The sequence below is a fragment of the Anopheles stephensi genome, unplaced genomic scaffold (assembly GCF_013141755.1).
Source record: "Anopheles stephensi strain Indian unplaced genomic scaffold, UCI_ANSTEP_V1.0 ucontig61, whole genome shotgun sequence".
Taxonomy (NCBI): Eukaryota; Metazoa; Arthropoda; class Insecta; order Diptera; family Culicidae; genus Anopheles; species Anopheles stephensi.
The window spans coordinates 31,779-58,446 of record NW_023405429.1 but is presented as its reverse complement, the minus strand read 5'-3'; the positions used below and the strand labels follow the sequence as shown (position 1 = coordinate 58,446).

The following is a 26,668-nucleotide window of genomic DNA, read 5'->3' as shown; positions in this document are numbered from 1 at the left end:
TGAGCATACAAGGCTGATTGATTGATTTAATCATCTGTTAAACAGTTTATATGCGAATAATTTAGCTTGCCAGAGCGACAATGGTGGACCGACGTGGTCGTGTGTGAACGGGGCTGAATGGAGCTCGTTCGTGTATGTGGCTATCGATCGGTTGACTGGCGATGGCTGTCTGTTTGAAAGCATCAAACTCGCACACACACAGCCGCGTGAGCATACGCACACAATGTAGGGATAATAATCAGGAAGAGTAGGACGCGATGTCGATGAGATAGAACAAGCCGGGCTTGTGTATAATAATGGCTAATGATGGATTTGGAACGTTCAGTCGGTACATGCCGCGCTCGAACTTTCCGATGTTGTGCTGCGGACAAATCGAGCGCACTGAGCCAGCATAATCACAGCCGGCCATTTCCGTTCGATTAGAAGCGTCAGCGGCGGCGCTTTTGAATAAATCGCGAAGATAAGTTTCCATTAGTGCAGCAGCTGCTGTGTTGGATCATTAAGCGATGATTAGTTTTGGAACTGTGCTTTAAATACTGCAGCGCAGAATGCATTTTATAATTAGATATTTGTTCAGTTCGTTTAATTATCCTTGGGAGTTCGCCGTTCATGAGATTTGTAAGTACATCCGAACCGCACCCCGACGCCGGAAACGTTTACCAAAAAGCCCTCTCGGTAGAGAAGATGTGTAACTGTTTGGGTAGTTTGTTTGGCAGTTCCAACGATTCCATTATCACTCGGTGGCAGTTGAGTAACTTTCTAATGTATAAATTAGCCTCCGATCGGCACACTGTGTGGAACGTATCCAAGTGCTTCGGCGCTCCTTTCGGAACTTAAAACCAGCCCTGCAAAAAAATAAAATAAAATAATGGCAAAAATCTTCACATATCTCATGAGTTATGACATCGTTTTCCGGTCGTCGCCTGTGTCTGCTGTGGCTGGTACCGGGCGTGCCATACAGCAGCAGCACAATGGTCGGTGGGTTTCCAAGTTTTGAAAGTTCTTCTTCAACAGTTGCCAAGTTGCCGTGCGAACGTTTTGAAGATTCTTTGCCTGTGGTTTGTTTTGCTTCGGCTCTCGCGACCACCACGGACCACCAGGACACGGTGCTCGGTTGGGTAAGATGAAGCGCCACAAAAAAAGGCTACCAGGCGGCTAGTCCGAACGTACCCAACATCGCCGAGCGCACATAAATCTGGCTGCTCGAAGTGTCTTTTCGGAGCGTGCGTTACGTGGTGGTTGCTTTTCCCGTTTATTTTTGCGTGAGCCAAGAAGGGCTTAGTTTTTAGTTTGCTTTATTTGTTTGAACATTCGAATGGGTGGACCGAAGTGCAAGATGATTTATTTTAATGTATTTCCATTTATACTATTTCCTTCTCGTGTGGTTTGACTCACCACGGGGCGAGTTAGGTGTGGTTGGCTTTAGTCTGAGTTTAGTCTGAGTTGTGGTAGAGGCGTGCGGCAATTGTGTTAAAAGGAAATCATTTTAGAAGCACTGATGTGAACGGGGCTTCGGAAGACAATGTGGACGACGGTCGTTGAGTTACGTGCACTGAAGGCAAACGAGTATGGTGATTAGAAACAGAGCACCATAAAGCATGATGACACGTTTTGTCGATGTTTTTAGTCAAGCTGTTTTTTTTTTCCTCGTTAGCTTCATCTCCGAAATTTCAGTCTATTTTTTGCTGTGCCTTACTTTTATTCTCCATTATATCTGACAATCGTCCATCGACGAGGGCAAGTGAAATGTTGATCTGGAAATCTCTATTTACGACCACCCTCTTCATGAACACGTCCTGTGCGTGGTGGTGATGGTGGTCACTAGCGGTTACGGCCAACGCACCCTGCTTCTCGAGGTGGCAGAAATGCACCACCTTCAGCGTGGCGGTCGTGGTGGTCTCAGCGGTCACCGCAAACCGACGATGCTCGTCTCGGGATAAACGATGCAGGGGTAATGCACTCGCTTTCTCGCTGGACCGTTAAGATAAATCACTGGTGTGTCATTCGTGTTCCGCTGAAACCGCTGACAGTGATGTATTATGGGTGAGGAATTTATATCAGCCGTTCTTAAAATGCTTGCTTGTCTGGTCCGGTACTCCGGCACCCGTAGCACGACGGCAGAACCGCATGCGTTTGCGATACGCTTCGCCAAACCAGCCAGCCAGCCAGCCAGCCAACCAGCTACGGTGGTCAGTTTCCGACCGGTGAAATAGTAGTTAATATTCGTAGCGCAGTGGACGCATTTCATCCCGGGCACTGAGCGCCTTGTGTGCATGTGTATGTGTGTCTGTGTGTGTGTGGGTCTGGGTTAGTCCCGGGCTAGTCCAGGATACAGGATCACGTGCTTGTTTTTCAGCGTTCGGAGTTAAAGAATTCACCTTTTGCTCGTGCAAGCCGGCATCGGGAAAACATGGCCAGAATGCAACCGACTCGCTTCGTGATCAAAACCCCGCGTACGAAACCCACGGGAAAGGTCAGCAGTACCACGAGTGGTCCAAATAAAGCACACATACGCGCACAAAAAAGGCTCTCTTTTTCATCGTTTCGAATGGAGGATCAGATCGGGCTGTACAATATAATTAAGGGGTGATGTAGAAGGAAGGTGCATTGAGTGAGCACGAGGGACGATAAAAATGTTTACCGTGTATCGTTTCACAAGTGAGCACCATTGTAGGTTGGGCAGTGCCGGGTCGAACCGTTTCTCAATTTTGAGAAGCAAAGCTTTCCAAACAAATCTAAAAACCATGATGGCGAATGCGCTGCTCACTGTAGCGGCACAATACAATTGAACAATCGAAGGTTGAAGTATGTAAAAGAAAACATTTATTTGTACTTTGAACACTCTTTTACTACCCAAGAATAAATATTTCAACCCTTTGTTGGTTGAAAAGGAATAATAACTATTTTTGGGCATTGTTTCCTAATAGGGTTGTAACAGACCGAGTTCTCCCGCCATAACTATAACTACTCACGTATTGCCCTTAAAGAAGTTCGTGATGGATGTGGCAGTGGTGGTTGTTTATCATAAAATACCAGACGCCAGTTTCAAAACGATTCCGCTGCTTTACTATTACGAGGCACGGAATCAAACAAACCGTTCGCTTGTGAGCGAATGACATTTTCCAATAAATACCTGGCGCCTCCATCAAGTAAAGTTATGGGCTAGTTTTACGCTGTCGCCTTGCTCGTAGCGAACTTCATGACCGCCACTAGCACTTTAACGGTGTCGGGGAGATTCGAAAAGTACTGCACTTGAAGTGTGTTCAATAAAAAACGGTCAAATGAACAATTTCACGTGATCTTCATCTTTTCCCTGCTACGTCATCCTGTGCATCTTGTTACCCGGGGCGACCTGCGACGATGGTTGGCTGGTAAATGGTTTTATTTTCAATTAGGATTTACAGCACTTTAAACTCCTAATGACCGTTAAACTTGCTTCAAATGGGATTTTCCACCGACGGTTTCTTTTCTTCGGGGTCGACCTTCATGCAGTGTGTGTGTGTGTCGTTACGGTCGGCGGGCATCAAGGAGCAGGAGCCCTCCAAAGGGAAGAGCAACAACAACAAGACAACAAAAACAGACCAACATAAAGACGATAAAGATGTCGCTCTGTCACCATTTTCACAGTGTGTCGTTAAAGTGTGTGTCCGATAAACAAACAAAACATCCTGGGAAACATCTTCTCATTTCGAGGTTTCACTCTACGAAGACCTCGGTGAGGAGGGGCGAAGATGGCGTAGAAAATGGCACCCGACAGGGATTTAATTTTTATCACTGCTCTCTTTCCGGCGTCACGTCTGTGTCATTTTTAATATCCTTCTACATCACCGTTACGCGCCACCCCAAAAAGGGCGCCATTGCCTCGAGCCAAGAAGTCAAAGGCCACCGTGCCGGATGGAACCGGAGGAACCGGAAGAACGCGTGCGAAGAGAAACGATCGGCCTGATGCTGTTGGTGTTGGTGTTGTTGTTTCGGGGTGCTTACCACCACCTGAATGAGATGAAGCTGGGGCCAGAAAAATTCGCGACATTTAATGACGACCGTAAAGCGGAAAAGTCGAAAGCTTGAACGCGTAAACAACCTTGCCGAGTGAGAAGAAAAGAAAAATTAGTAAACAACCACTGCAAGGGAGGGCGTACGGTGAGGCTTATCGCTACACAAGCCTATCTCACCTTAATTGGCTTATTATGGGTGAACGATGAAATATGATTACGTTTGCCATTGCCCATTCTCGTTGATGTTGCTGTTGATAGTGTTTGCCCACCGGCAGATTTCATCTTTCAAGCGATCGTGAGCGTCACGACTGATCGTGAAGAGGAAGAGGAAGAGCAAGAAAATGTGAAGAAAAATTTGCGACGAATTTGTGACGAACGCAACACATAATGCGAGCAAGTTTTCTCTTAATTTTTACGACCATCCATCTGGATCACGGAAGCCGGAACATCGGCGTGGTGCGTGTTGATGTTTGATACGGGCTGTCGCTTTTCCCTGCCAAGGGTGACTGCTTTCAATTTCCAGCCAGCAAACTCTGCCATCGCCGTAATAGCGTCAGGTAAAATCGTAAATCTGCGCCACTCGGCACAGGCTACGAGCTAATTACTTGGCCGATGCTTTATACGCAGCACAATATAGCACAATTACGCCAGATTTGATTTAATTTTAAGCATTTTCGGCCGTTTTGTTGCTGTTTTTCTCTGTATTTAGACGCACACCGTGCCACATCGTTCAGTCCGCTCGGATCAGTTGGAAAGTTAATGCGGATGATACCAAATCGTGCTTTGTTTGTTTAGGAGAAGATTAAAACCATTACGAGAAAGGCCTCCCGGTGTTTTGGGTGGAAAAAAGCAAGGAAAATGGCAAATGATTTTAAATCGCTCCTTTCATATCTCATTACGGTTGATGGAAAAATAGAGCACGAAAGTTGGGCGTCTAACAGATGCAATCTTGATAGGGAAAATTCATTCCCGGGGTCTATGATTTATCGTTCGAGAGCAAGTAGGACAAGGGAATTGCTTTGCTTTTGCTTTCGGACGAAGACTGCAATGTAAATTTTTTGGCAACGGTTGGTTCGCTTCGTACACTTCTTCATAGTGTAATAGAATTATCGCCAACAGGATCGCTCTCGCTTCTGTGCTGCGCCCCTATCTCGCTCGCTCATTGCAACGCATCCTTACTTTCCAATCATGCTCCGGTCTCGTTCAATTTATCTTAATAAACACTTCCACTACCTTTGCTGACGAATCGTCGGCCTTCACCACAGCACCAGCAGCATCGATTCAGTAAATTTATCGCTCATCGACCACCACACGGACAGTGAAGAAGGGCCGTGCTTATCGGCAATGGTTCTGCATGCCAAACCGATTCTGAAGGAATTAAAAAGCGCTTCTCGTGGCCGTGGCGTGGGGAAAACGAAAACAAATACACTTAGTGTGTATTTTATGGCACAGCTCAGCTTAGCGCGGGTTGAAACGATGATGATTCTTTGCTGACTTTGCGCTCACTGCATCGGAAGCAACATCACCGGCCCCGGCACCAGCACACTGCCACGCTGTAAATGGAATTACGCTAAGTAATTAAGACTCCAGCTTGCCACGGTTGGCGGATGAAAGCAAAATATTGTTCTTGCGTATTAAAAAAGCAGTGCAGAAAGTCGAAAACTGAAGCTGGAAGCGTTTTTCGTGTAGGCGTAGCTGGTAGTGTTTAAAGATGAATGATTAGCCCGGGTGATGAAATTAAGCGCGGGCGAAAAGTGATGATGATGTTGGTTTTGGGGAGTTTTGGGCGAAAAGTTTGGCACGGATCTGTTGCAGAGCTTGTGGCGTAAGGGAAGTTTACGATATTTATAAGAACCGGCAACGATACCACACAATGTGGCGCTAAGACTCATCCAGAAGCGAAAGCGAAGAAGCTCGTTTTCGTTTACGACGACAAATTAAACAGGAACACACATTTCGCTTGCCGACCATCGACTTCAGTATCACGCACACAACTCTTTAACGATCCGAGAAAAACATCGCAATGCAGCAATGTATGTTGCTGCTGCTGCTGCTGCTGTCCAGTTTCTGCGACGATCGACGTTGGGCACACTCTCGGACGTTCCAATTTACCGGTTCAGTTCACTCTCAGCACCAGTGGGAAAAACAATAACAAAAAGCCACCACACAACAACCTCACAGGATATAGTTGTCTTGCTGGAAACAGCTTGTTTTTGGGAGAAGCTAAAGCTCCTATCGTAACGAGCAAATCCCACCGCATGGACACCAAAGCCCACGGGTCCACGTGTTTCGAGTGTAATGGGTGGAAAAACGCGAGATAAAACGAATGGGAGCGAATGGTGCTCGAGGCCCTCTGCTAGCATGGCCACCGCTGGCATGTTGTTGCGATGATGCAAATATCCGCACCGATAAACACCGTAAGCCGTTGCGTGACTTTGTTTAGAAATTGAAGATGATTTTTTCGGCCCCTACTCCATGGTGCCGATGCATACAACTCAATAGCGACCCGGTGGACGTTAAGCGCCTGGTTGGCAGCGTTTACCGCGATACCTTTTTATTTGTACCACTCTCGGGCGAAAGGTTATCTTTTACGTCGTCCAGCTTCCATTTTCATAAATTTAAATTACCTTCCCTTGTGCAGAACTCGTTCCGACTTGGGGATTCGTGTTCGCTGCTCGCGCACACCTGCTGACAACCCACGGCTGGTGGTGCATCGAACGACTTGTCCCCCGGTGAGGTGCGTCTGTTACTAAAAACGCAACCGTTGCGGTCACTGACCGATATGCGCTCGGCTTAGAGTGTGCCAGTGTCGTTATCACCTTCTCAAAGGCCAGGGAATCAGGTGTGACGGTGTGAATGTGGTTTTTATTCAATTTTTCAGATGACACCTTGCTCCAGACTCTCTTAAACCCTACCTAAATCTCCTAAATATTGGAAGACTACAGTCACCACACACAACGCACGCTGCTGGTGGAAATGGATGACAGCGACGGATTATGAAACGATGGAAGCACATTTGCATCCCACGTTGGGGTCAGTCGGCGAGAAAAAAAAAAAACAGGAATGGTGAAACGAAACGTATTTCGCAAATGAAGCACAAACAAGAAATTCGTGGAAAGGTGGATAGCGCGCCATCACTTATTAAGCAATTTTTCACTGTCACACAAAATGGGAAATTCGAATGGGACACGTGTTGGCAGATCGATGGAAATTTTGTCCCCTTCAAACACACACACACACACACACACACACACAGACAGAGGTCCACCTAGCTGAATGTCCCTTTTTGCTCTTTCCTTCGGCAGTGACAGTTTGGTCACGCTGGAATTGTTTTTTCCCTTATTTACACTGTAGCTTTTCCCGACTGTCTTTTTTTCCACGCTCACATCGCACCCATGCACATATCGAAATTTCGCAATAAAAATGAAGCGATTACATCCCCGATGGTCGCCCCCGCCACGTCATGGTGGGAAGGTCAGCGACAAATTGCGGTCGTTACAAAGTGAACCCCAATATTACTTTCTTGACAGCTTCCGGTTGGTTTTTTTTTGTTACTTTTCGGGTTGGCGCCCAAGAACCCGAGCTGTAACCCGGGATCGAGGTGGCAAGCCGCAAACCGACCTGTCAGCATCCGGCATCAGGAGGGAGTCGTCGCCATCGCTCCACGGGGAACACCCCTCGGACCCTCAATTCGCTCTCTCGCTCTCTCCTGATGGGTTGACCAAAAAATGTTACCCCCTTGAACACGGCATGAGATCCGATTTGTCCGCCGATGATCGGTGCTGAAGGTGAGGAAACAACATCCACGGGAACACACACACACACACATTCGGGAGGTTCATTAGCAATGGGTCGATGGGCCGGCAGGGTGAGCGCGACGAAACGGAATGTACTGGTGTAAATGTGTTTTTATTCGATATAGCTGACACATTACAATTTTTCAGGCAGTTTACGGCTAAACCGAAGGGAGCTATTCCGGGTACGGGGCGCTATATCGTTTGGCAGTTTGTTTCGATTGATCGTTAAAGATAATATGGTGGAGCTTTGTCACACGAAGGCGCACGTTTTACGGTGGTAAAACGGAAGCCTAATTTAAGCACATCACCCATTCGCTGTATTGCGTGTACATTTGTATTCGTTTGAATCGATGCTGGCACGAGATTTGCACCATTATTCATGTTTAATAGCGAACAAATTGATGACAAAAAGGAATGGCAGCCGAAGCACAAAGGTCAAGCATTTACTAAGCTCTTCGCACAGCGATGAAAAAGAAAATAATAAAGTTCGAAACCATTCGTGCAAGTTCTTTTATGCTGTCTATCGTTCTTCCGCTGTGTTTGTTCCCATCGACAAGCTCTGGTCCCATTATAGTTCATTTATTGTAAAGTTCCTCCTTCTTCAGTGTTTTCCTGCCCATCTCGGGAAGCAGGGTTAAATTGTTAGCAAAATCGTTTGCCAGTCGAATGTTGCAAATTACAGTGCGACTGCAGATGGTTGAATCGACTACAGTACTCGCAGCCCAGGAATGTTTCGTAATTAAACAGTGGTGAAATTGCTTGCAGTTTTCCCCGTTTTCCTGACTGTGTTCCCAGGAGTAGCAGCAGCAGGCAGAAGTGGTAAAGAGTTTTTCTCCATCCAGCAACACCTCTTGGGAGAATTTGTACCGGAACAAGTGGTGCACTTCGGCTACAGACACCGACACACTGTCGTGGAGTGGCGTCATGTTTTCCTGCTCTAGCCTTACTGCAATTTCCAGGCTCCAGTTTCGACGGGTGGCGTTACAAAACACCACAGGAGCAACATTTTCGGTCGAGGAATTTAAACTATGCGGTCTGATGGTTTGCCCGAGTTTGCCAGTACGTGTTGGAGCGCGGGTGTGTGTGTGTGCAATAGAAAATTAAACTTTCCATGTTTTCACCAAAAGTAAAAGCAAAAGTAAAAGTTTGCAAACTACGCTTCCCACGTGTTACCAATCCGAACGTCCCAAAACGGTTAACACTTTCATTTCGGCCCGGTACGATGTGTCGTACGGGATTTTAAGGTGTCGCCCTTCATATTTGTTCGAACCCTGTGGGGTAAGCTTCGGGAAAGTTTGAAGATTTTACAGGGATAAAGATGTTGAGTAAGTCATTTTTCAATGGGAAATAAACTAATTAACTCTTACGACATGTACTCGTTCCCTGTGTTCGATTGAATGAAGTTGGAGCTACTTAACCTGATCCAGCTCGATTAAATTCAACTCGCAAGCGAATGGACGACAGAAGCTTCTGTAAACAGTTTGGCCCATAATGGCTAGCTAATTGAAAAAAGAAAGCAATAGAAGAAAAGGCAAACACACCCACAATGAGACGGTGCTTCTTGAAGAAAACCCATCTAATATCTTTTTGCAGCGACCGACGACGACGATGACGACGACGACGTCGTTGGTGGTGGCCGATTGGGAGTTCACCGGACATCAAACGGAAGTAGCAAACGAGCACACAACGAAAAAAGGCATCATAAACGTAATAGAAATTTATTTTATTAGACGTTGGCCAAACAGTTCACCGGACAGTGTGGCAGGGCGGCAGATCACAACGGTCCTCAGCAGAACACGGTCATCAGTTGTGTCTGTTCGGTTTGAAATTTGCTGTTCTAACCTGCTCCCACTCTACGGACAGTTTGGACGAACCAAACGGTGACCAACATTTCTCTGGCAGCAAGAGCAAACAGACTAAAAGAAGCAATGAAAATGGAAAGAGCGGACCAAAAACTGAATCGTAAAAACGTTCCATGAAAAAGCGTGTGATTTATGGTTCAGACACGGATTAACGTATTTTGCGTTCGCATCGTTGCTTTTCTTAGGACTGGCTTGTGCTCGCGAGCCACAGTTCCATTTCCCATTTTTGGGTTTATTTTGAATCTGTTTCCACTCCACTCCAAACTCCTCCCGGCCAGACTCACTCCTCAAAGATCGTGAAGTTGGTAGAATTTTTGGGTAAAGTTTCGTGTGGCACGAAATTTTAACTTCCCGCGGTGGTGTTGCGATGGCATCACCGTAATTGTGGAAGCGAAAAATTGGCCTCACCAAGGTCCGTTGGTTTGGGTGGAGAGTCGTTCGGTTGGTCCCAAAGGGACAAAGCTTCTCAGGTTACATACACCACCAGCAGAACGGTCACGCGACAGCGAAACAATAAATATTGAAACAAGGTCGTAAATTGAGACAAGATTCGCACCGATGGCAGCACTGTATTTATTTGGTGCTTTTAAAACGACCGACAGAAGGAACAACTACAGTGCTCGGATCGGTAACTAAGGACCGTTTGGGGTGGAAAATTAAAATATATATGTGAGCATTCCTGCTCCGGTGCTTTGAAGGAGTTCACCAAACAAGGTCACTTTCGTGCAGCTGGATCATTTCTCAGCTCAAGTTGTTTCTTCTGGCGGTAGAACACTGACGGCCGACGAAACTGGAACTAGGTCAGCTCGGATCGGATCGGAAAATCATTTCACGAGGCTGCATCGGTCTTGTGTATCGAGATTAGCACCGGCATCGTCTAATGACCATCACACGTTCGATCGCACTACAAACGATGATGGTGGCTGGCTCAGTGGTCATTAGCAAGTCGTTAATCGATTGGCACGTCATTCTGCCGGCCTATTGTGAGGACTAAAAGAAGCAATGAAAATGGAAAGAGCGGACCAAAAACTGAATCGTAAAAACGTTCCATGAAAAAGCGTGTGATTTATGGTTCAGACACGGATTAACGTATTTTGCGTTCGCATCGTTGCTTTTCTTAGGACTGGCTTGTGCTCGCGAGCCACAGTTCCATTTCCCATTTTTGGGTTTATTTTGAATCTGTTTCCACTCCACTCCAAACTCCTCCCGGCCAGACTCACTCCTCAAAGATCGTGAAGTTGGTAGAATTTTTGGGTAAAGTTTCGTGTGGCACGAAATTTTAACTTCCCGCGGTGGTGTTGCGATGGCATCACCGTAATTGTGGAAGCGAAAAATTGGCCTCACCAAGGTCCGTTGGTTTGGGTGGAGAGTCGTTCGGTTGGTCCCAAAGGGACAAAGCTTCTCAGGTTACATACACCACCAGCAGAACGGTCACGCGACAGCGAAACAATAAATATTGAAACAAGGTCGTAAATTGAGACAAGATTCGCACCGATGGCAGCACTGTATTTATTTGGTGCTTTTAAAACGACCGACAGAAGGAACAACTACAGTGCTCGGATCGGTAACTAAGGACCGTTTGGGGTGGAAAATTAAAATATATATGTGAGCATTCCTGCTCCGGTGCTTTGAAGGAGTTCACCAAACAAGGTCACTTTCGTGCAGCTGGATCATTTCTCAGCTCAAGTTGTTTCTTCTGGCGGTAGAACACTGACGGCCGACGAAACTGGAACTAGGTCAGCTCGGATCGGATCGGAAAATCATTTCACGAGGCTGCATCGGTCTTGTGTATCGAGATTAGCACCGGCATCGTCTAATGACCATCACACGTTCGATCGCACTACAAACGATGATGGTGGCTGGCTCAGTGGTCATTAGCAAGTCGTTAATCGATTGGCACGTCATTCTGCCGGCCTATTGTGAGGGGTGCTGGATATCACACGGAACAGTGTATCGCTTTCTAATGAAGGCAAGCGGCTTTAATACCCCGAGTTACTGCCACCAACGGTCAAATCGATCGATTCGATTCCGATGTAAAAAGTGGGACAAAAATCAACAATCCCCCAATGCTGCTCCACTCGTTCAGCATCGAGTAACGGATGAATCTAATTAAGATTTTGCTTACGCTTGACAGTGTACGTAATTCCGAACCCACTCGACTGGGTGGCTTGATACGGAGCGACAGCAGGAAAAGGAATCGAGAGGACCACTTGGACAAATATGCATCCCGGCCACGGATGTGTCACCTCCACCCGGCAACAAAAGCAAATCCTGGCGTTCAAATTTGGAACTTTACCATGCCATCTCTCTTCCAGTTCCTCGAAACGATGCCACCATCCCTGGACAGGAACTCGGTCCTCGGAAAACATAGCCTTCCACCGAAGCGTGTAATTAGAAGAGATTCGAATTTGGCCCCGACGAAATTGGTAATGGATCTTTTCTGACCCGTTCGCCGACGGAGTGCACGAGGCAAATCCCATCTTTTGTCCCGTCTCAAACGACCTTGAGAGTGACTGGGCAGAAAGTTGGACCGGAGCTACTAAAACGAGGCGACTTCAACATCAGGCTAGCTCACTCGAACTGGAAAGTGCAACAATTGGTCACATTTGAGAAAACATTCGGAGCTCTAATTTATTTTCTTCGAAAGTGAGCTGTGTCGAGACGACGACACCGACAGCGAATAGGATGGGCAGAAAAGGGCGACGTGGCTGACATTCGTAATTAAATTTGAAGAGTGAAGTTCGCCTGGGACCTCTCGCTGATGTGATTATCGCCTCAACCCCAAACCAAACCCATTCGCGTCCCTGCAGCCTCTGCTTTCCTTTTCCGGGATGACATGTATGACGTAAGGGGCCGCCTGTGGCCGACTCTTGAGTGACATTGCGTCGTCGTCGTCGTCGTCGTTGTCTCTTTCTTTTGGCGGCTTCTTCCACGCGCACCGAAAGCATGTATCGTTTGCAATAACAAATTACACCGATAACGATAAAACGTTGCCCATAATGAGACTCTCGAAGGATGTAGTGTATGGCTTGTGTCTCACTGGTGGAAAAGGCTTTCCTTTCGCCCGCATCCCGTGAATGTGCATTTGAAACGCAAAGGGCAAATGGTTCCTTGCGATGGAGAATGTTTTGAATAATGAAGCAAGTCAAATCTAATCATGTTAACGGTTTCCAGCGAACTGCCACTATACCGAACATACCGACGGCTTCTTATCATCCTGCAATGAGCATCTTCGCGCGCCCGTAATCAATTTTAAATTAGACACGTTTTCATAAAAGCCAGCCGCCAGCGTGGTATCCGCGCGAGCAAAATAAGAAAATCCCGCTACAAACAGCGTGTCAGCAATGGTGGTCTCACGCCTGTCTACGGAAGAGTCGGGAGGGAGCGCCACCATCTTAGCATATGTCGAGCTGGTGGCGGCTTACGGGTGAAGCGTACTGTCACTGACTCGATAATTACCCTTCGAGCGCCCAACTTCAGCTCGTTCGGCTGAAGACACACATAGTTCCCGGGCCAGGGCATCCACGTGCTCGTCCAGGAGGTAGCTGGTAGCCGAGCACGGAAGGTAGCACAGACCCGATGAAGGAGCGGTGGGGCTTACATGCACGGGAACCGATGTTTTTGCTCATGTACCGGGCATGTGTAATCTTCTTTTAAGTACCAGATTTAACGCAATTTAGTACACCTGCCGACAGAACAGAGGGCTTCGGGATGGTTTTTCAGGATGGGACAGCTGCTGCTTGAGCGAAGAAGCTTGAAGCGTCGGTAGCTGGGTCCAATTTTGCCTCGCATGCCATGGCACGATTGTTTTAGGGCGAAGGATTCAATGTTCGATTTGAGACTTGTTTGCGGAAGGTAAGCATCGCCACGGGAGGTGAAGCATTACACACTTTAAGAACAGATAAGCTCAGTTTGAATATTGTAACTGTCATTTTGTCACGTCGTTCTTCGGTAAATGCAAATTGCGAAAAAGTACACACCGGGCCGTCGCCGTTTGGCAGATTGGGAGCTTATATGGAAATGAATGTTTTAGCAGGCACTAGGCACAATCGGTGGCAAAATCAAATGCCAGTAACGTGAGCAACTTTCGATCACACAAGCATGCGATCAGACACGGGTTGAAACTTAATTTAGAAACAGTAATGAGCGCATAAAAAATGATAAAATCTTTCACGCATCAGGGCGCTGCTGTCGCCTGCGGGATGGAGGTCGTTGGAGCTGTCATGTGTTGGACGTCTTCGTTTTATGCTAACACGTACCCGTATCCGGTCTGGTTCGGTCTGGTTCGGTCTGGTTCGGGTTCGGGAAACACATCCCCAGCAGAAATTGTTTTATTGACCACAAATTTAGTTATCTCTTGGTAGAGACTTCTAGGAACGCTAGGTCCTTCAAGACGACTCCCCTTTCCTGGGGTTGGATTTTAATTGCGGCAGCTTGTGGTATTAGTGCTCCAACGATTCGGAAGGGTTTCTTTCCGCTATGGAGGACGCTCTTGAGAAATGTGTCGAATTTCCAAAATCGCGTATTTATGCATATAAGTTCGCAGTCCGTTGTGTAGTTGTGGTCCGTGTTAATGAGCCAGTTGCCAGTTGAGTGAGAAGATGGAACACTCGTAATGGAGTAGTCATAAACGGATGCGATTTAAGCACTTCGAGAGCAGTTTCAGCTTCAGACGGCAGGTCATTATTATTAATTTAATTAACACACGCACACAAATAACAAATGGCGTTCGATGATAACGACGCCTGCGACTGCTGGGTACTTTGCCACGGCTCTAGCATTATCTTCCTTCCGGTTCGTCCGGCAGGATGTCGTCGGTTGCCCAAAAGTTGACCAATTTTTTAACGAGTTATTTATTCTCTGTGTCAAGATTTACGGTCCTGTGCACTTGATAAGAACAACAATCAACACCTTCTTCGGGTCGGTAGCACTAGCCATTCCATCCAGGACGCTTTATGGTATTCTGTGGCTGTGGTCCTTTGCTCAGTGTTGCTTTCTTCCCGTCGTATCCCGACGAGACGTACGTTTTTGGGATGCCGACTTTCCGGTCGTGGCAATCCGATAATGGGCTGTTGATAATAGAATAAATGAACTGCGAAGGAAGTTTCGAGCGGGCAGTTTCTTTTTGATTGGACCGGGAGCTCTAAATTCCAGTGAAAGCTCTCCCTGTCGCCCCTACGGTTCCCAGCAGGCTGACACAGTGGTGGACACAGACCACACGATGACGGCGTTCTTTCAGCAGACAGAACCGTATTTTTTATTTGGCGCACAAAGAGGGTGTTGTTGATTGTTTTCAACCCACAACTCTCCGGAATATTTTGTTCCCGATGCGCATAGAGAAGGGAGGAGTTTTAATCCATGGCCAGTGCCATTCCCAAGCCACTAACCGAGCGTTTGGGGCGCGCTAGCGCCGGAAAGTGGCTCGACCAGGATTACGCCCAGTGGCCAGTTTGGAAAAGCGCAATTCGCTCGTAAAACGTTAAGTCCCAATGGATAATTCGTTTCTCGAATTCGTTTCGTTCGGTTCGCATCCTGCCAGCATCCAGCAGCGAACAGTGCAGGAACTTTGTGGCCAATGGGAGTCACCCGGTATGTGGACGGGAGCAATTGGGAAACTTTTCAATCGTAACGAATCGCCTTTTCGCATCGTGTTGCCATCGACGCCTTTTTTCAATTAAACGATCTCGTCAGTCCAATCGATTTTAACACTCACCGGAGCACGCTGGAGGGCGAGTTGCCGCCGAATGGCTAAACTTTTGCCCCACCGACCAAATGCGAATTCAGCCAACTACTTTTGTCCCACCAGCACCAGCCCCCATTCGCCATCATTCCCAGTCCGGCAACAGTAAGGGCTTTGTGGTCGAGCAGTTTCGGAGTCAGCGTAATTCGTTCTGCATTAACATCCGATAAATTTAATCCTCTTTCAAACTTTACCGCACCAACTATGCCCAGTGCTTCGGTGAATTCGCTCAGTTCGTCCTTTTTTGTTGGGGTCGTAAAAGACGGTATTTTGTTTTAGTGCAATGCTCTTGGTAGCGGTCGGGTCTCATCAATTCCAACCAATCTAGTGACTAGCTTTTCACTTCATTCTATTTACCACTCGTCGCGCTTGGACTTCTACGCGTTGCAGTCTGCGAGATGCAAAAACTTTCCCATTTTTCCCTCGACGAAAGCGAGGACGAATGGGAAAGTTTTCTGAGCCAGCGTAACGGATTACAAGCAGTTACATTACTATTTACCACTGCATCATAATCGGAGCCTTGCACCACGTCAGGAAGTATGTTAATCCATCCGTCAGCGCTTAGAATCCATTCGGAGTTGACAGAACGCCCTTCCAAAAAGAAGAAAAAAAAAAGAGTGGAGAATCTTTTGGAACGAGTTTTTTCCGAACACGACCACTCCCGATGCTCTGCACGGCAAGACGGTACACCTTGTATCAATATTTTGATTCGTAATCAAATACCGACCGGTGGATGAAGATAACAAACCTCTCTCGTCGGAAACTCACTTTCCGTTGCGTTGCGTGTGTTGTGTTTGCTGGCGAGGGCGAGGCTCAAAATGCGCGAAATATGCGGCAGAACGAACCGAAACGAAGCCCCCATCGTGCACCGAGCCCAGGATATCCGGATGGAGCGGAAAGCCGGCTGGTACCGGGACTGCCTGGAGCCACCTTTACACACGACGCACCCACCACCCAGAGCACGACTCTGTTTTCTCATCAAATCATCGTTTTTATTGTGGCCCCTCCTCGTAATCAAACCTCGACATAAATTTCCCTTCGAATCCTTCCTTCCCGCCTGTCCACGCCTGTCCCGAGTTCTCGTCCCTTTGGCATCCGGATCCGGCAGAACAGATCCGTCCCGGGGTGCTGGTTCGTCGATGATGTAGCGCGCGCACTCGACGTTCGAGAATTCCCTCGGGTGATTGATTTCAATCAATTTCACCGCTCGTTACCGACTGTTTCGAGTTTCGAGCCGTGCTTCCGAGGCTCGGTTCTTTTTTTAGAACGGCAAGGCATTTCGGCCGATGGTCCTCCTGCCGGCAGAAGCGACTTCACCATGTCAGCGATTCGTTACGAAAAGTGCGTAATTTTGGAAGGCCTTTTCGGTGCAAGCCTGAGCGCAGGAGGGTCCCGTTCGCCGGTGGTGAATGGTGCGGATTAGTATCCTTTCAGGATCCACTTAAGACTCCATTCTCGGCCTTCATAATAGTACCTTTCCACTGCCAGGACGATTATCCGTGTTACGACGAATTTTTGGCCCATGTTGTCAGTGTGGAGTGTGCGAGCGAACGAGTAACAGGGACTGCACGGCAACGATCCTTAAGGCCAAACTCGTGCCCGGATTGGAGCGACCAGCCCAGGGAACAAATGATGAAGAATTTGTCTCGAGCCCCTGCTCCCGTTCGGCCGGTCTTATCGGAACGTGTAAAATAAATTTCCATTTTCAATTATGTTTGCGCTTCGTTTTCCACCCCAACCATAGGGCCGTGTTGTGTGGAACGCATGTCCATTGCAGGCGAACGGTTGTCGACTGGTTTGGGGTTCAATCTGGGACTCCCCCCATCGCATGTGCGCAAAGCATCACGGTCGATCATCACCCATCGGGCCAGGGATGAGCTGAATCCTTGGGATTCGCCTGTTTATCGGTCCGGTAAACACGGATATCCACGTATCCACGCCTCGCACGAAAGGTGCGCCATGGGGCGTGAGGTTACGGTCGGTAAAAAAGCCGAACGACGCAAACGAACCAGTGTCGATGGTTCGCACGAAGAAAAAGGCAAGACAAGGGTTTTCCATCTCGACGATTCGGTCACGGAGCTCGGAATGTTGATTACTTGAGCAAATTCAGAAAACCATGGGAAGTGGAGAATCCGCTAGGCTAAGGGTGCGAATCCCTTGTTCCCTCTTTTTTAACTCATTCCACCCAAGCTAGCTCAGTTTAATCCCATCCGGGCGAACGGAACACTCCACCACAGTGCAAGAGCGAGCTATTGTCCCACTGGAGAGCATTGGTGTCTATAACCCTATTCTTCCGACAAGATTTCTCTCGAAAAACTTTGCAGCTGGAGGTGGGTTGTTTGCCATTGTTTACTCAGTAAATGATTACCAAACAGTAATCTGTCCACTAAAACAACATGACGTTTTCGGCGAGCAGAACCGGAGCAGCCCGGTGGTCTGTCCGCCCGTTTGGCTGATTAAATTAAGCTTGGGATAGCCAATTACAGGCCATCTCGTAGAGGACAGCGGGCCGGTGAAAAAGTGGCCACATTATCGTGGTTTCCAAGAAAAACAACCGATACGCCGATGCTAATTAATTCCCAGGGTTTTCCCCGGGTTTTCGGGAAGTTGAGGTAAACTTTTGCTGGCCATCGCCGACATCAGCTAATTGACCGTTTACTGCTAGACTCACTGCTCGTGACAACATTTCGGGGACCTTGGAGGAGCCGTTGGGTTGCTGTTGTTTTGCTGAGACAATGATGAGCGAAAGTTGGAAAGCAAGTTGATATTGCAAACGATCCCTTTAAAAAAGCGTGTGAGCGAGAACTGTTTGCTGATTGGTGGCTTTTTTGAAGCCGATTTTGAAAGCTAAATTCCCCCCGGTGGTAGCTTTGCACGGTCGAACCATTATCATCATCAAAGACGTCATTATTTTTGTTTTTTGGATTTGCCAAGGGCCTATTAAAGAGCGGAATGGAGATTCGCATTTCAATACGAAGCACAAATGGATCCCAAGCTCGGCAGGCAGGCAAAGAGGCCGGCAGGCGTGGGCTAGCGTTTGGGGTTATATGCTCGTTTAGCAAGCATTAACATAATCTCACAAGAGGATTCGTATCACCGGGAACGGCAGGCGCTTAAAAAATACCGAAAAGCCCCACCCAGTGTGGGCGATATGGAGGAAGAATACGAAGAATTAGGAAGCATCATCAACAACGGCAGGAGAGCCCAAATAGGCCTCTAGCGAGCTCGGGAGGAAGTCACTTAAGTGACTCAAAAAACATGAGCTGCCTTTTACGAATGGGTTCAAACACGCCTAAATCGCACATATTAGCTTCGAGCTGGCTTTAACCTTACACATGACCATTAGCGTGTACCAGGCACACACACAGCCACACACGCGCAAACGAAACGATGCAAATCCAAATGAACAAACGATTGGGACTCACCGAAATCGATTTGAAGCAAATTGTTTTCCTCATCGATTGGAGCCGATAAAACTCATCAATCATTGCACTCGAGTGGTAGTGCTGGGCGCGTGACAACAGTTCTGGGAGGTACCCATTCCATCATTGTCCATGAGAGCAGTGTCAACTGCTGAAGCCGGCAGAAATACTTCCTGCGTAATAAACGTCACTGTACGGGAATGCAGTGGAGACAGAAGCACGACTCGCCAAAAGCCCAAGTATGCTGATTTGGTGAAACTGTTCCATCGCCCGGTAGGACAATATTAGCATGGAGATGATAGTTTCTGCACTGGCACAACTCTTGAAAAGATGAAATTGACACCCTCGAGTCGGGAAGTTTTACTGTGGCAATATCAGCTGCCACTTTTTCCCAACCCTGCAGCGGATGATAATTTTTATTCATTCGTCTCATTTCCTCAACTTACGAGACTATTTCCCAGGTGTCGTCTGCCTGATGCTGTCCCGTTTGCTGCACGGGGCAATAAGTTCGCCGGAGATGGATCTGTGCTACCTTACGATGTTTTATTCATCACAAGCCACCGTCGTGATTCGAAGCTTTTTGCCCCGGAATTTATTCTTTTCATTAGACCTCTTGGCTCCTTGGGCGCTGGCAGTCAGCCTGCAAAGTTCCTGGAAGGTAGAAGTCGAATTGATGAATATTTTACCACCATCCAACGATTGTCGTGACAAAAGGCGGCCTACCATGCTGGGGAGGGGGGTGTGCTGGAGCTGTTCAGGCCAGGGATTAAGCATCCCACAATTGATGAAAATGCATAGAAAAAATTGTAATTTTTCAAGCTCATTTTCAACTCCAATTGGAACTTTTCACACCCGAAAGCCTATCAATATGATAGCTACGCAGAAAGGGCTTTATGATAAAATCAGCGCTGGCAGAAGAAATGGAATACGTTAACAGTTTCCCAGCGCATGATGAAAATGCAATGCAAAAACTTCCAATCCGTAGCTAGCCCTGTCCGGGAACACACCGGGTGATCTGTGTGGCCCGGGAGGAAGTCGGAGAAATTTATCAAACTCTTAACCTCACAGATTTGATGCTCGTTTTTCTCGCTGGCTTGGTGGGAAGCTCGGTTTTTCGGTCGACATAATAATGAACCACGTTCGGTTGCGGAATCTGGTGCGACCCGCAATGCGACGCCCAACCATCTCCCCTTGGCCATCACCCTAGTCATCGTTATCGTGTCCGTTTAATCCTTGCCGAACGGTGTCGTTGAGTCTAGGGAGGCTAACCAAGGGCAGAAAAAAGCGGAAAAGCCGGGAAAAGTTTGTCGGCAAGTCATCAATCAAAACCGGACATAATTGTATTTGAAGGTTCCCCGCAGAGAGAAAGCGAGAGAAAGAAAGGGAGATCGAGAAAGAGGGATACCGGTTCCAAAAACTTTTCCCCATGTCCCATGTCTGTGCCGGGTTTGCCTTTTTTGCCTACCGAGTGTTGCAGCTTGAACCCGTGCCGGCCTAATTACTCCGGCCGTGGTTGCGGAACATTATCCTCGGTACACGTCTCTCCGGGGGGAGCTTTTTCGGACGGCTAGCATTCATTATCTTTGCTGGCATTGGTTCGGCTTGCCCTTTGCTGTGCGTCGGTGCGTCCGCACTTGAGAGTATTCGATCTGGGCCTCGCCGGAGCGTTGAACGAATTATGCTCCAAGTTCTTTGAAATTCATCGCCAACTGAACTGTCCAACCACTTCCGACAGATGACGACGATGGTGATGACGATGGTGATGATGATGAGCATGATGATAACGATGATCCTAAATAATATACCCGATCTTTAAGCCCAGCCTGGTGAGCGATTGTGGCCGGTGCAATGGAGAACCGGCGGGCAACCGTTTACCACGTTCTGGTCGACGATAACGAACTGACAAGCTTCCGGCCACCCGAAAAAGGCGCCTGGCTGGGTACGGGTAGCCAAAAAACTGACACTCCACTCGACACCGCCGACTTGTTGGCCGAATTACCCACTCAGCATGGGGTTTTAGAGAGCGGGGTGGCCGGTGACTCGGTGGAGAACCGGGAAGCGAGCTGGAATGCGGTAATTCTGTTTGTTGGCACCGAGTGTTACACCGAGTGTTCCGAGTTCGGTTGGGTGAGCTGGCAAAATTGGAGGGAAATTTAATTTTCACTCCGCAGGCAAATTTTCCCTACCCCGGTCAAAACCCCGAGTGCGACGATGGAAAGGTTGACTCCTGTTGAATTCCCCTAATTGACAGATGTGGAAATTTAAAATCATCCAATTCGATTACTCGCCATTAGCGAGTGACCTCGCCCGCACGCTCAGTCATGCGATGTCGGCTGAGTGGTGCATTCGAGAAATCGACTTTCAAGCTGTGTAAATGTAGCTGAGCCGGGCGTGGAGCTTGGCGCGCATTGGATACTTGGTACGAATTTCGAATTCCATCCCTTTTACGAGTACGATCTTGCACCCGGGAGTCGGAGTGGCCGGTCAATCGGTAACACGCTCCATACACTCCGGACTGCTCCGGCTCGAAACATCATGATCATCGGTCTTGCTAACGACGTCTAATTGACAGGAAAATGAGCTCAAAAATCGTTTATGCATAACGTAGCCCGTAGGCGGCACACACATTTCCGGAGGATTGATTGCGAAATCTAGCAAATGGAGGCAGGAAAAATAAAACACAACTTGCTGCAAGTGTTCTGCTCGCCGTTTTGGCCACCGAGCAGCATCGAGGAGATGAGGAGAGAAAAAAGCACCACCATTTGACTCGTAACGACGTGGAAGACGACGACGGCGACGGGCCAAGGAATGCCCATTTCCCGCAAATAATGGCGCAGACGTGCTCGTTTAATTCCTCCAACCGTCCTGTGCCCTTGTTGCTTGGTCCTGCTCGTCCGAGAATGGTCGTTTTGCATTAGCTCGAAAGGAAGTTCTAGTTCGGCCGCTATAAACCGAAACTTTGCACCCAAGCCAACAAAACTCACGGAGTGGATCACGTTCCGCGCTTCCATCAATCCATCTATCAAACGGAGAGCACAAGCGGTCAGGGCAAGGACAGGGTGTCTAGAAGAATGGCCGGGAGCTGTGGCGATGGGAACTCCCCATCGTGAGAAAGACCGAAACGATAAAACTAACAAACAGCATAAGCGCAGTGGTAGCAAATGAAAATTGGTGAAAATGCACCCAGCTCCGGTCATCCCTTCGCGCGCGAGAGGGCTGACTGTAATTATATGGTCCAACCACCGGCACAGCAGCCAGGCAGCAGAAGGATGGCTGCAGCCACACAAAAACGAGACTCCCTTGAAGCGTGAAGTGCATCCTCGAGCGCCACGCAACGCCCGGGAGGCGTGGGCACTCGACGCGGGGAATTAATTATGCAAATCATTATTCATGGAAGTGAAATGAATTACGTCGTTTCGCACTTTCCAGCGACGCGTTCGCCAGTGGCCAGCAGTGGCAGGCCGTTTTGCTGCTATCTTGATTCTTTGTGGCGTCGATGTCGATTTTAGAAGCTGTCGATGACGAAACACGCCACACTACAACGAGGGCTGCGAGACTGGTTGGCTCCTGCGCGAACAACTCGCCGGCCCAGGCTCGGGCGCGTGGTTGGAGGTTAAATATTTATGTGCAACCCATGTTCCACGGTTCGGGATCGGCCACACACAAATAAAAGATACGCGCCAAGCGTGACTGAGGTCTCTTGATGGACGATGATGGGGTGTCTATCCCGGGATCCGGGTTTTCGCGCTAATGCAGTCACACACACATACACGCGCGGGCACACACAGATAAGAGCAGGATGTTCATGAAAGGATGTCCAGCAGCGAACGCATTAGACTGAACAAGGGAGCAACCCGGGACGCGGGTTGCTCTTGGCGCCCTGTTTGGCTTGAACAACAGATTTCCCGGGCTGCGGCCAGTATTCCCGACGCAAACCGTGCACCAATTATGCCACAAGGACTCCGGGACCGGGTGCGCGTGTGTGCGAATGTATGTGTCAGAGAGAAAATATAATTTATATCGTCATTTAATGACCTACCGTTCTATCGCCTTTGTGTTTCACGCGACATTTCAGAATCGCCGTGTCGTCCACGACGGTCGTTACGTTGCGCGAGTTGACATCGTCAAAGTAGGGCTTTTCCGCCGGTCCTGTCAGCGAGGACGACGGTGACGAGAGTCCCCCGGCGAGCAGGGCTGCTGCGGACACTGCGGACGACGCGGCCGTTGATGTTCCAGCACCGTTGGCGTGGTGCTGCGAGGCCGAGGACGCTGCTGACGTAATTCCTGCGAGGTCAAGAGACAAGTAAATAAATTTTAACCAAACGTTTAGGACCGTATCGTATAATGGGGAGCAGTAGTATAGGACAACATTAGCGACATATTCGGAATCAAATTGTCGGTGCAACTTTCAACCAGTAAATTGCTTGCTGCGCATTTCGAACGCAAAAAGTTGAAGTTTATGATTTGATATATTGCTGAACAATGCAGCACAATTGAACTATACTCGTCTAATTAATTTGTCACGAGATACATTATAGTGCGTTCTCTGCTTGATTAATTTTCCCCCACACATGTCAGGTGAAAGTCAAACACACGGCCACGATCATAATCGAACCAGATTCACGAAATTGATCGATCCAATTAATGCAACCTTGATGTCAATGATGGGCGTCGTGCGCCATCTGTGTGCCACCTCGCCATGAGTTTATAAACTCCCATTCTGACCTCGGGTTTCTCTGGGCCGGATGCCGGTGGTTAGTTAATTGATAAAATGTAAATGGGAATATTTGGCCTCGTACGCTGCACTGATGTTGTGGTAAGACGGGGACGCCATGGCTGTGGTTTTCCTGCCGGCCCGCACAACGTTGGCTTTAAGTGTTTCCATTTAGAGGAAAGCTTTGCGTAGGAATTTAAAATTAGTCTCACGTTGTTAAGCGCGACGTGAACACCTCTTGAACTGGGGAGCTTTTTGCCCAAAGATTACCGACTTTAGCGCGGTGAAATATGTTCGCTGATGGGGTTCCGAAAGAGTTCCTAACGCCCCCGCCCGCCCACGTGTGCCAGTTTCCATTTTTAATCTCGCGTAACCTTTTCCTCGGCTTCTGCTTACGACTTGAAAGACGTTGAGGATAGAAAAAACGAATCCGTGGTAAAAAGTTGCTCCCCACAACGCACGTGCAGTGGCTGCTGTAGTGGCGGAGACCGGAGTACCGAGCGCGGATGAGCGTAAAAGTTGTTTCACAATGTATCCACCCCAGCGCCAAGCAGGTTTGGATATTATATTTTCAAGTGATTTCTTCATTATGAGGCACACAGAAATATTGCCCATTTATTTCTGGCATCAAACAACGGCGTGTAATATTTCGTCCCCATGACCGTGTGGCGAGAGCCCATGGCCCAGTGAATGGGAACTTGATATTTTAATTAAACTTGCCAATGCCTTTCTGTGTGTGTGTGTGTGTGTGAGAGAGAGAGAGAGAAAGTAAGAGTTCTCTTTCGTTTAGCTGTGTGGGAGCTGAGGACCGAGAGCAACAAAAAGCGATAGAGAGAGAGAGAGAGAGAGAGAGAGAGAGAGAGAGAGAGAGAGAGAGAGAGAGAGATGGTGCGGCATTTTTATACACATCACGTTTAATGAATTAATTTGCATATGTGGCCGGATTTGGCGAGCCCACCCACGCAATACAGGAGGCTGTATAGGCCGCAATGGGGTACCGGCACTTCACGGAAGGTGTGCTTCACGGTAATAAAGGTGTAGCGTTACAGGTTACTGTGCGAGGCTGTACTCTACCGGAGCCCGACACCGGAGATGGCGTCCGTTGGCGGTGGTCAGACGCGAACGACGACGACAGTTGGTCGATGTTTACCTTTTCAAATGTGAGCCGTTCAGCCGTACCGGGAAAGGATCAAGAGCCGTTCGTGTTGGCAACAAGGCTACAATGTTGATTTTTCGCAGCGCTTGCATATCGCCTACGCTGCTCGTGTGCTCAACCCGTGTCTTGTTTGAGCAACGAGAGCCGACGATCGTAAGCATCAAGGATTTCATTAATCGCGTGTTATTTTACAAGATGTTCATCACAATATGTTAGCAATAAGTGGTGAGGCATCATCATATCACAAAATACAACCATTAAAACCATACAAAATGCTCCTCAGCGAAGGACCAACCTGTAGGGAAAATGGCAGTAAAACGGTTTTTATTCGCTTGTCGCACGTGCAACTCCAGCGTGGGGAGGAAAATGCGTTTCCCATCGATTGGTTACGCCGTTAATGGTGTGAAACAAGGTGTACACTGGTGCTATTGGGTGGTGATTACTTGTACCTCATTTACGGGGTGACACGTTTTATGCTCGCTGGCTAGGGTTTTTACTATCCACGTCCGCTTCCCACAGCGCCACCCGCGCTAGAAGTCATTAGCGCTTGAGAGCCACAAAATTGGGTAACAACTCCATTTAATTGGCGTCTTCCAGCGTATGGTGTCATCGAGTTAGGTGAAATGGCTCCATCGTCCTTGGTGTGCGTCTTCCAGCGCCATAATCGGTGCACGAAACGATTATGAGCCAGATCTTTGCAGTGACCCGAGAGCTCAAACCTTCGCATCGTGTCTGATCGATCGGAACATGCAAAGTACCTGCACAGATGGGCGTGCGTTTATGCGTTGCTACTGGTTACCAATCCCAATCGCATCACGTCGACTGCGAGGGCGAGTGAGAGCGAGAAAGCAACTCACTTTTCCCTTGATTTATGGGCAAACCTTGCAAACAAACACGCTACTTATCGATCATTGGCGGTTGGGAAATGGCCCCCCAAGGTTGGTTTACGATGCAGCAGAATGCGAGCGCTGCCAGAATTATGGGTCCTGGCTACCGAAAACAGGAAAATCCTCCCTGCCAAGGACGCATGTGTACGTACACGTGTAATTCGGTTGCCGGGACAGAACAATTTCTGTGTCCCGTAAGGCGTACGCTGTCGTCAAACGACGTTCATTGAATCCATAAATAAATATTGCATCGTAACCCTCTTTCTACCACCTACCACCACCCTCCCCCCCCTCCCCCTACACTCCGTTTGGAGCGTTTAAACTTAATTTGCCCATAAATAGGCAGCGCGCCCGTTTGGCGAATAAGCAACCGGGAGTGATATTGGCTGCAGATTCTGGTCTCAAGTCTCGAGTATCTACGTGAAGGACACACACACACACACACACTCATATATACACACGGAGAGTTGGAAGCAATATGTGTGGCAATAATCGGACGACCGGGTCTGCAAAATGTCTTTGCGAGAGTGGTTGTGGATTTAATGTCACATAATTTAATGGTAGCAATAATTTACAGGCAGATTTTCCAGCCCATCGAGGCAATCCAGCGTGGCAATAGCTCCGGAAGGAAGTTCGGGTCGTTTGCTGCCCGCTCGTGCAAATGCAGCGGGCGGTGGTCCCGTTTCCGGTGGCCCGTGAGTGGGTTCGGAGGGCAAATTTATGTCCGTATTGCTGGCCCGGCCAACACTCGACGACGCCTAGTCAACGCCTTCGTCAACACGAAGCCTTGCTTGTACAATCCTTTTGCTGGGTCTCTCCAGGTCTCTTCAAGAAAATACTCAAAAACTTTCATCCAGCGTGATTGACGGTGGCTACAAAGTCGAAGCACACTTCCGGCAAAAAAAACCATGCCTCCAGAGCCGCGAGGGTGATGGGTGGAATTGGCGAAGGTGGTAAAATTGCACCATTTTCATTCAGTCGAATCGGCAATCAAGAAAGCAAAGAAGTTTGCCTAGCTCTCCCGTTTTCTTCCCGTCCCCTTTTTGGAGCGCATTCTAGCCGGTACCTGTGCCGAAATTTTCTCCGAAACACGTC

At 48.3% G+C, this 26,668-nt stretch overlaps 1 protein-coding gene across 1 annotated transcript in view; it reads right to left on the bottom strand.

Annotated features, from left to right (window-relative positions):
• Positions 1–26,668, bottom strand: part of LOC118517191 — a 49,148-nt gene that overhangs the window by 7,899 nt on the left and 14,581 nt on the right. The window contains exon 3 of the mRNA XM_036063136.1: positions 22,856–23,100. Coding sequence (XP_035919029.1) covers positions 22,856–23,100 — 245 coding nt within the window. The remainder of the gene's footprint in view (positions 1–22,855; positions 23,101–26,668) is intronic.